The sequence below is a fragment of the Adiantum capillus-veneris genome, chromosome 12 (genome assembly GCF_014529385.1).
Source record: "Adiantum capillus-veneris isolate H3 chromosome 12, ASM1452938v2, whole genome shotgun sequence".
Classification (NCBI taxonomy): Eukaryota; Viridiplantae; Streptophyta; class Polypodiopsida; order Polypodiales; family Pteridaceae; genus Adiantum; species Adiantum capillus-veneris.
The window spans coordinates 74,345,270-74,355,896 of record NC_140942.1 but is presented as its reverse complement, the minus strand read 5'-3'; the positions used below and the strand labels follow the sequence as shown (position 1 = coordinate 74,355,896).

General features: G+C 43.4%; 2 protein-coding genes across 3 annotated transcripts; one reads left to right on the top strand and one right to left on the bottom strand.

The window, feature by feature from the left end:
- The first annotated feature begins 476 nt into the window (after window positions 1–476).
- On the top strand, window positions 477–1,433 carry LOC147445959 (NAD(P)H-quinone oxidoreductase subunit S, chloroplastic-like). The gene has a single exon (XM_086525286.1). The coding sequence runs from the start codon at window positions 637–639 to the stop codon at window positions 1,366–1,368; it is 732 nt and encodes a 243-aa protein (XP_086381412.1). The 5' UTR covers window positions 477–636; the 3' UTR covers window positions 1,369–1,433.
- A 4,737-nt stretch (window positions 1,434–6,170) lies between these two features.
- Window positions 6,171–9,692, bottom strand: LOC147445958 (uncharacterized). 2 transcript variants are annotated; one of them, XM_086525285.1, is made up of 2 exons: window positions 9,435–9,692; window positions 6,171–9,344 (listed from the first exon to the last, which is right to left on the bottom strand). In XM_086525285.1, exon 2 carries the CDS (start codon window positions 9,321–9,323, stop codon window positions 6,981–6,983), a length of 2,343 nt encoding a protein of 780 aa, XP_086381411.1. In that variant the 5' UTR covers window positions 9,324–9,344; window positions 9,435–9,692; the 3' UTR covers window positions 6,171–6,980. The 2 variants fall into 2 exon arrangements, with proteins under 2 accessions (XP_086381411.1, XP_086381410.1); XM_086525284.1 differs by having other exon boundaries at window positions 6,171–9,392; window positions 9,513–9,691.
- Window positions 9,693–10,627: the final 935 nt, after the last annotated feature.

Here is a 10,627-nt window from a genome sequence, read left to right as displayed (position 1 = left end):
GAGGTGAACATACGGACAAGCTATAAGAAAGAATTTTTTATTTAGAGTTGTTTGCAATTGAACAAAGAGAAAGCCAATGATTATTATCTTCGGCAACAAGCACAAATAAGGATGGAGAAAATGAATAAGAGATTGCCAGAGAAAGAGATTAAAGAGAGAGATATGGGAATGAATAACGATTCTTGCTTGGATTTCAGTTTTCAAAAGAAGTTGAGGGGGGACAAATGGTTGGGGCCATACAAAGGCTACACACATGAGGCAAAAAAAATATCATCTCCGCTTCCGCAGGCGAGAAGCCATAGTAGACACCATCCTCATTTTATGCACATGAGGCAACACATCACGCACTGATTTTGAACTGAGCTGTCTATATAAGGAAGAGGAACACTTGCCATTGCGTCCAATTGTGTCCCTAGCCCTACTTTCACGTCTTTGCCACAACGGGAGGAATCTTTCCACCACATCAGCATTTCTTGACGCAGCGGCTGATTTTCCAATGCATGTGTGCAGGCAGGCTTACATGTTTTTCGAATGGGAGGAAAAGTTGTACAATAATTATGGTTAAATGGCAAGTCCTTTTATTCAAAGCCACAGATCAATTGGTAGCATTTGTGTGGAGCTATCGGAAGCCTGCGCATGGAGCGGATGCACCTACCCTGCTCGCAGTGCGCTCTCGCGAGTAGCAGCAGCAGCTGCTATGTCGGATTGAGCTTGCGGAATGTGCAGCTGCCTGCCAGTCACTCAGGATGGTCCTACCGGGCGCTTGCTGTGCGATCAGAGAAAGCAGATTTCTGGCATTTGCTCGGCGGGCGCGGCCTGCCCGGTGGCGAGGAAGCGCTCAGGAATCCCAGCAAAAGCAAACAGCTATTTGGATCTGTAAAGGAATCCACAAAGGACGACGCAAGCAGTGCAGAAAATGCCACCACCACAATCGCTGCTGCCACCACAGCCACATCAGTGGAACCTGCATCGACCACTGGGAGTTTTGACAAGGAGATGATGGGTCTCACAGGCGGCTTCCCTGGTGGCGAAACAGGCTTAAATAAATTCGTTTCATCGGTGAAGCTTGCGCTGAAGCCTGTGGATCAGGCCACAATGGAAGCAGTGAAGCAGCGGCCCAAAGCTCCACCCCCGCCCTTGCTCATGCCTGGTATGACAGTAATTGTGAAAAACGAACGCAGCATGTATCACATGTTTGGTGGCATCGTGCAGCGGGTCACAGATGGAAAGGTTGCTGTACTCTTTGAGGGTGGAAATTGGGATAAGCTCGTCTCCTTCTATATTGAGGAGCTCGAACGCACCGCAAAGGGTCCTCCCATGACTCACCCCAAGTCACACATTCTTGTGCAAGGTCCTCCATCTAGTTGATGCTGGCCTCCTCATGTAACATTCTTTACCCATGACCTGTCTATAAGGAATGTCTATTTTAGCTCTGTTTCTATCATGTGGATGTGTGTGTGTGTGTGTGTGTGTGTGTGTGTGTGTGTGTGTGTGTGAGAGAGAGAGAGAGGTGACTTTGTAGCATGACCTTGTGTCTCATGGTAGATTGGATGAGGCAAACCTTGGGATTAGCCATTTTTACGAAGCTAATAGGTGGTGTATTGATGGTTTTCTGTGGATACCCTGCGATGCCTAAGTACAACTCTTGCATAGTTGTCTACAATCACGGAAGCTCCCCATGTAAGTTTACATTTGATGTCTCAAGGAAGGACTTCCGACATGGACTGTCGAATGGTGGTGGAGTGAGTAAAGTCACAATTTGGGATTGAGAGTCGAAATTGCTTGAATTCAATTCAGCATTGATACTGAAAGTAACAAATTATCAGAATGGCCATCTTTCATTGTTGATTGCAAGACCCAAGGTACACGACAAAAGCCCCCGATCGCATGGTGAATATGAATTTCTAGGAAGATCATTTGGGCAAGCCCAAAGGTTCATCGATAACGCAACTCGACTGATGTGGAGTCTTACTGTTCAAAAAGCTTAAAGCTTGAGGTCATCTATCTACAAATCTTTTGAAGGGTACTGTTCATTGTGGACCTAATGGCCTCAAAAGAATGTAATTTCCCGTCCTACATTAGAGATTGATCACATTTCCTATCATTAGATGGCCATGGAAATTTTTGTGCAGTATTTATGAACTTTTGAATGTCCTGGTCTATAGGATAGTGGACTAAATTAATATGTGATGATGAGGGCCATTCTAGAACTGGTTGCCCCTCTCTCTCTCTCTCTCTCTCTCTCTCTCTCTCTCTCTCTCTCTCTCTCTCTCAAAAGGCTTCTTGAGGGTTAGGGTTGAGTGTCCAATATGGGCTCCTCAAGCATGATTTGATAGTATAATGTGATTTCAGGGTTGAGTGTCTAATATGGGCTCCTCAATTATTGCAATTGTTGACTCTTTTATTGTACCTAGCAAGTTTGTAGAGGGAATTACATAGGTACTTGTTTTATGAGTGTATTAGAGCATATGAGCTCATTATCGCCCACATAGTAAAGTCGGTACACAAGTGTATATTGGAAGAAAAGTGCAAATTGGTGTCCTTCGTCCCGAATTCTCTTTTGTTCTTTGCAATTCTAAACTTTTCGAATGCATTGAGTACACCTAAGCATTGTTCAAGCCATGATTTTCATCTCTCAATCAATGGAAATGATACGATGCCTATCAAGAGGTTTCTTTGTCATCCATTTCATATTTAGTGTTGAACCTCGAGAATGTGTTTGAAGCACCACTTTTTGGACAGTTGGCGAGAGGAGTCTTGTAGACACTGAATTTGGGCACATAATTTATTAACTAATATCACCAAGAGCTTGTTTTCCTTGTAACTAGGTCTCTAGTGGGTATTTTCAGCCTAAACTTGAGACTTGCAATGTACACAACTGGGCATATGAGTTTGTCCAGTCTTAAGGATGCACTATGAAGCAATGTTATAAATCACGGTTTTTAACATTATGAGTTGTGATAGTCTCACTTGGTACACCTTTTTTTTTTTTTTTGAGAGGTAGGAACTTGAAATTACAACTCACACACCCGATTCCGTGAGGTGGAGCATCCCAACTGGTAAGGGTGGCCAACCCATCATATGGACCATGGGAACAACCCCTAAGGGCTTCATGTCACACGTGTTGTCAAGGAGGTTTGAACCCAAGACCTTGGACACAAGAGGCTCTTGCTCTATCAGCTGAGCTAGCACTCGTTGACTCACTCACTTGGTACACTTGCTCACAATGATATGTTTATTCCCCCTGGCAACTCTGGGTTCAATTTGGAGTTCTTTTGATGGGTCAAAATGCCAACTTTCAAGAGTGCCCAACAAACTTTGCCAAATTTCGCAAATAGGCTCCAAATAGCATTTTTATACAAAGTTTGCTCAACTTCTGTGAAATTACCATCTTTTGCCCCAAAGATAAAAATCAGAAAGCTTGGAATTAAGAAAGCTGAGGCTTTTTGGTAGGTCTATTTTGGTTTCTCGGACTATACACGTTTGTGATTGGATTAGGGTGCAATCTTGTTTGTAACTCAAAGGAATATAAGTGCTAGTTGAGTTTATGAAAACTAGAATTGAAATATTGAATAACTATGAACACAAGAAGTTTTGGACAATTCTCACAATAATTCCCACATTGACTTACCTCAACATCATGAGCTTCTGTGAGGGAGGCACCGCATACCTAGCTAGGTACGATTGGGGGCAGGGGACCGCCGGCCCGGTGGGGGGGGGGCCGGCGGTCCCCTGCCCCCAATCGTACCTAGCTCACAATAATTCCCACATTGTGACTTACCTCAACATCATGAGCTTCTATTATGGAGGCACCGCATACCTAGCTAGGTACGATTGGGGACAGGGGACCCCCCCCCCCCCCCCCCCCCCCCGGTCCCCTGCCCCCAATCGTACCTAGCTAGGTATGCGGTGCCTCCCTCACAGAAGCTCATGATGTTATTCATTGTACCCACCGGGCCGGCAGTCCCTTGCCCCCAATCGTACCTAGCTAGGTATGCGGTGCCTCCCTCACAGAAGCTCATGATGTTATTCCTTGTATGAAAAACACTGGAAAAGACTCCGTTTTCCTACATGAGAAAATTTCTAAAACTTCTTGTGGAAGCTCAAGCCATAACAAGTGATAAGATCACAAGGCTTGCCCAATGGAAAAAACTAAAAGCCATTACAAGTCCAATGGATTACCTTTTAAAGTTCAATATTGAAGTATACGGAAAGTTAAAATCTATCTCAAGTACCATCTATTACCTTTCAAACTTTCGAAAAACTTTCATACCATCTATAGTGTATAGTATAGGTATCTTAAACTGTCAAAAAACATGTACATTTTAACTAAATCTTCAACCTAAGTCTTCATTGGAGTGGTATATTATCACCCCTGCTGAGGTTATAGAGACTGTTGTATGGTATTATTGACGACAGACACTTCTCTCTCCAAAATTTCTTGGAATAGTATTGAAATATAAGAGTTTTAGTTAAGCCAAAAAGGCTAAGCAATAACTTTTTTGTGTGGTCTTATCAATTATTTCTCTTCCAACAGTAAATTTTTTCCAATAGCATTAAAATACAAGAGTTTCAGTTAAGCCAAAAAGGCTAAGCAATACTCTGGCCTTGTCATTTAGGGAGACCAAAAAGAAGAAACTTGAATTTTCTTCTTCATATGTCATTTAAGAAAATAGCTGGCTAAAATTGAAAGCATCCATTGTCATTAACAAAACTTCAGTGCAAGAACCACAGCATTTGTTGTGAACGCAGGGCATGCACGGAGAATACAGCATGACATGGCATGAGTTGGAATCTTCAACCGATGTTATCTGGATGGGGGCCCTACTTAATGGGTACACCCATCGAGGGGGGGGAGTGGATGTTTGCCCATGTGATAGATTGCCACATCCGCACCAGTATGCATCCATGAATTTCGTGTATAAATTACCTCCAGACGCCTGTGGTGCAATCCTATTAATCCCCAGTTTCATCTGCCAAAATGTCTTGTGAATCCGGCCTTTGTAAGTGGGTGGGACATGATTTGTCCCCCGGCCCCCAATTACTGGCCCTTCACCCAACAGAGAAGGTACAAGCACCACATGATATTTCTCGCCCCTCTTCCACATCAGCGCCGTACTTCAAAAGAAAGCTGGGCTTCTTTTATCGAAACACAGTGCCAATCAGCCCATGAAAAAAAGTAAAAACCTGGAATATGCAGCCCCTGAAGACGAGAACATAAAGTGATTTGCTGAAAAGAGAAAGCCTTCAAACTGCCCAATCGAAGCAACAGTCATCGGCGATCCCTTCCACAGAAAGTATAGGGGCAAGGATGGTGTAGAATACAATCAGGTCTCATGCTTCTCCAAGGGGGAAAATAAAGAAAAGCCACAGATGTAAGTTGCAATCTCAAACAAAACCCCAAAACAAGAAAGATGTCTCTGTAGGTTTGAGCTGAACCGGCCAACATTCTTCACTGTTATATGCTGCCCAGAAACAAAAACAGCCACAACAAATAACATTAAACCATAATGGTGACTGCTCAGTTACCACTTGAATTTCAAAAGTTTTTTCTTTTAGGAGTGACAACACAGTATGGCCCTGATTGAATGATGAGCATTCGGCAACCTTCACTGTGTTGCAACGGGAAAAGCACAAGGCTACACCCCGTTGTCGTCTCCCGGGAGTCAGAGCCAATAGAGTTGATGATCAAAACGTTCCCATTAAAAAGGCAAATATGAAAATCACAAGGTAGCCCCATCTATGGAACAGAAATGGAAAAGCCATAAGTAGGGTCACCCTTCAGAAATAGCCAAGTTCGCACAATAAAAGAGGGCTTGAACTCTTTTATACATTCAAGCTATGTACAGACTATGATCAATTTGTAGCGTAGCCACCATGTTTTTAACCTTCTCTAAGGTTACAGGGACATCACACTGACTCCTGAGAAACCCTGCTTTTCAATGGTAAATTTAAAGGCCACATACCAAACATCCCAAACCTTCAACCATATCAGAGTGGATGCCAAAACCATGACTAGTTCTTAAGGTCCTCGCATTCAGATAGTATCATTCGTATCACAGAATCAACAAATAAGATCGCTTCCCCCACTTCAAAGGGGACAATTTCACAGAATTCAACAGCCATGGGGATGGGATTCGGAACAACTAAGAATGTGATCATCGCAGCCATTTTTCAGGAAAACCTCGTAAAATTTTTGAAACTCAGGTTCTCGATCTGTATTAAATCCAATGCCTTCCACCTCAACTGCATTTTTCTGCTTCATTGAGTAAAACAGACATGTTAGCAATACTAAACAAACATCTTTGTAGAGTGGTATCACGTTGTGTAATCATGAACACAAATTGCAGCATTGATCACAGCAATCATTGACCTTCCCAGAGACCATTCTGGGGCTAAAATTGACAGTTCGAGTGATTAAAGCCGAGCCATTATCTCAGTCCCATAAACTTGGACTGATCAAATGTAGCAGGCTGTGGGACAGACTGCTCAATGTACAAAAACACTGTAAGATGCCAGTCACCCTTTACAACTGCCTTGGGAATTGGCATACGCACAGTAAAGGTAAAATTTGGGATGAAGGTTGCAGTGTAACCCCAACAAAACTATAGCAGGATGGTTGAAACCTGGACGTTAGTTCTTGCTCTGCCAGACCCTTGAAATTACTGCTGCTCTTTAGAATCAAGCAACCACTTTCACCTTGCTTTGACTGAAAAGACGGAGTCTCCGTCAGAATCTAAAATAGATGCAAGGGCAGCCTGCCCAAGTGATAAATATCCTTCCAAAAGCAATACCAGTGCAGAAGCCTTGCCAGCCCACCTCACCTGCCATCCAAGGATACACCTACCTATCTTCTCGAAGTATATAAGCCATTTCAAAGCTTTCTTGACGTCAAAAGGGTTGAAATTGCAATCTGAGAGCCAGCCCACAAGGTAGGATGTACATACAAGGCCACAATTTCACTCATCAACTGTCAGACACTAAGGTTTTGATCCACTGGAACCCGGAAAAATATCTGTCAAGGGAACTGATGCAGGATCAAGCTCCCAACACCCCTTTTCATTCCCTGGCGCCTCATTCTCCTGCAACAAGTATGCAGGAACCTGATATGAGAATCTGCAAAGTTCTGACGCAGGTATTTCTAAATGATCCTTTGAACGCTTGAAGAGAGTTTTATGCACAGGAAGCTTTTCCAGGCGGACCACCGATACTCCTCCTTGCTTACTGAAATCGGTCAGCACCTCTACCATGTCATACTCCTGCAACAAACTCTTCTTCCTGGTACGAAGACCAGGCTTCCAGTTCCTGTAAAGTGCCCAAACATCTCCTTTTCTTGGATATATCATCACTGTTCCCTTGGGTCCTTTCTCCCAATTCAAGATATGAGAGAACATATTCCTAGAGTCCAGTCTCTGGGACGTCGTGGTCTTGAAACAATCCCCACAAGTCGGCAAAAAACCTAGCTTCTTCAAAGCTTGTTGATCAGCAGACAAATTTTGCAGCTCAATCCAGCTTATGCTAACCTTCAGAGGATCCTGTGACTTTACATCTTTCACTTTGAAGTAAAATCTAGGTAAACCATCCACGTCATCATAACTGGCCCAAATTTGGCCAGCTTTGACATTCTTTCTATCTGCATCAAAATCATAAAACTCAGGGTCAGGTACAGTATAAGCATCTTCCTCTGCCTGAGCTTCATCATCTGCGTCATGCTCAGCCTCTAAATCGGACCCAGCAATTTTGTCAGTCTCCTCTTCACCTTCATCCACTACTTCATCCTTGGCACCTGCATTCACAGAGTCTTTATCAGGCTCAACTTTTTCATTTGTTCCTTGTACACCTTTCGAACTCATATCCTCTAATCCTGGATGACCATCTTGCTGAGTCTGGTCTACCTCATTCGACTTCAAGTTATTCACTTTCACCAGATCATTCTCATTCACAGTAGCTGTAGACTTTGCCAGATTAACCCGTATCTTGAATCTTATATGTTCTGCAAGCTTCTGCTTTTCTGTCAACTCCCCGTCTTGGACGACCTTGGTGTTCCTAACAGTGTCCTCAGATGTCTTCTTTTGCACCTCATTTGTGGTGTGCGTCGCTGCATTTGCAGGAGAAACTTCATCATCATCACTGACATCTACCTTATACGTCACATTCCTTCTTGGACGAGATGACCTTCGAGGAGCAGCTTCTGAATCAACCACATGGTTTAAAATTGCTTCATCTGAGAGCTCCTCAGCAGAATCACTATCATCATCATCATCATCATCATCACTACTATCAGACAAGTGCTTTTTTGAGCGTCGTTTCTTGTCCTTTCCTGTTGCCTTATCTGTCTGTTTCCTTCTCTTTGCCATCTCCTTTTCCAAAATTTCCTGTGCCCTTTGGTCTGCTTTGGCTTTCTTTTGCTGTTCTTTTTCCACCCTTCGCATCTCTTTCTCACAATCCTTCTCGTCCTTCCTCTTGCGTTTGAGCCCTTCTACTACCTCTTCCATCTGAGCCTTCTCCTTAGACATCTGATTTACATGGTCTGCTGTTGAAGCACCACCAGGTACACCGATTTTCCGTGCACCACCATGCATAGAGTCATTAGTGTAAGACATTCCAGATGCAAAGTTAGCAGCAGACGCAAAAGGCTGAAATGAGCTTGGATTAAAACCTGGTTGTGCCTGACTAAAATGTTGCCAACCATAAGCACTGTATGTTCCATTAGCTGAAGTGGGGAAAAACTCCCTCGCAAGAAAGGGAATACGACATTGGTGACAAAGAAGATTTTGATTCTCATACACTCTGTAGTATTGATACCTAGTATGACAAGCTGGGCAAACTGTAATGAACGTGTTTGAAGGTGCAGCTGGTCTATTTGAGTAGGAATGGCTAGTATTTTGCCTACTCTGATTCCTCTGTGTGGTCCTAGTGCTAGGCTTCCTACGAGAATCATGAAGCATGCGCTGCTGCTTATCCGACAGGACCTGCAATGCTTCCCCTATCAACTTAAAAGCTGCCTCTGCACCTGCATATTTGTTCTTGTCAGGATGAAGAAGAAGAGCCAGCTTTTTGTACTGTTTCTTGATGACGATATCTTCTGCCCCTGGATCAACCTGTAATATGCCATACCAATCCATCTCTGTTCCATTCAATTTCACTTGAGCTGCAATGTGAACGTCAAGCACAGCAGATATCTGCGACGTGTTCTCCAGCCCAGGAAAGAGCTGCAAAGCTTTTTGAAGAAACTTAAGGGCTCCATGATAATCCTGTAAAGCAAGCTTCTTCTCTGCGATTTCTTTGGATCGTAGAGCTTCATCCCTGTTACACTCCATCATGTTGCTGCTTTAAGCATCCCCCTGTGCGTTGTTGGGATTAATGCGAGAAACGCAAAGAAGAAGACCGCCCTGGAACAAAAAATCAAAAGCATCAACAAACTGAGAGATTACCGGCGTATAGTGTCGTACGACACCGCCCAAGTTCCAAACCCTGCTCTTATGAAAGGGCGCCATGGACGTAGACAGTACCCTCTTCTTCAGCGCATTGAAACGCCCCTTCCTATTTCCAGCGTGGAGATGCCGATCTGCAGGGTCGATCGTCTCTTCTTTCTCGCTGGGTTGCTTGCAAGTGGTTGCAGGCCTTCTCTCCCCCTCTCTCTTCTCTCTCCTCTCTCTTCACACACACACACACAGACAGAGAGCACAATGAACTGAAAAGGTAAATTCCAGTTTTCCCTAATGCATGCAAAGAAAAGGGCAAACCCTAACTTGACCATGGTTCAATCATGGGTTGCCTTAATTTAGCAATATATATTTTTTTTAGAAACTGCCTTTTTTCTTCTAGAGCTAAAACAAGCCATGTCTTTTTTTTTTTAAAGAGAGTAGTAAACAAGCAAAAAGTACATGGATCCCACAGGTTCAAGACAGCAAAGCTTAGGACTCCTCCCTCATCCCAAATCTAGAGGATTAAGCCATGTCTTATTGATAGTAGGTCACCATGATTTTAGAAAATAGAAAACACAGAAGAATTTGTGTAGATTCTCCTCCATGCGAGCCTCTCCATCCTTTTAATTGAAGACTTCTGGAGTACTAGCTCTCTCTCTCTCTCTCTCTCTCTCTCTCTCTCTCTCTCTCTCTCTCATGTGCATATTCTCAACAGCCAATTATGGCACCATAGGTGAGTGAATCTACCACGTAAGCCCTTTTCATTGACGGTTGTTAGCTTGTTGATTGTGACAATTCACCCTCTCTGTTGGCAACACCACGACTTCTTAGAGCCGCAACTTCTTGAGCTCAAGCCCACCTCTATGATCAGAAGACTCATCGCCTCTCCATTGCCAACTACCATGTCCATGTGCTTAGGCCTTATGAAACCTTTTTTTTTTTTTTTGCAAAATTCACAATTGTGAGTGGATTATATTGAGTAGCCCAAAAAATCACAAGGTTTTGTCATGCTCATGTTAAGCCATGACAACATCCAGGGATCATAATTACAACGGCTATAAGGGCAGCCACCCCTACCACCAGGCCTTATGAAACCTTAATAGAGTTATGCACAATCTTCTTTAAGAGATGCAGTCACTTAATTATGTAACTTGATTGAACTTAGCTTGCATAAAACAGAAAATTGAGCAATCAACACA

What these genes read in the sequence shown, in the direction of transcription:
- LOC147445959 (XM_086525286.1), top strand. Translation starts at nt 637, where the DNA reads ATGGAGCGGATGCACCTACCCTGCTCGCAGTGCGCTCTCGCGAGTAGC.
- LOC147445958 (XM_086525285.1), bottom strand. Translation starts at nt 9,323, where the DNA reads ATGATGGAGTGTAACAGGGATGAAGCTCTACGATCCAAAGAAATCGCA.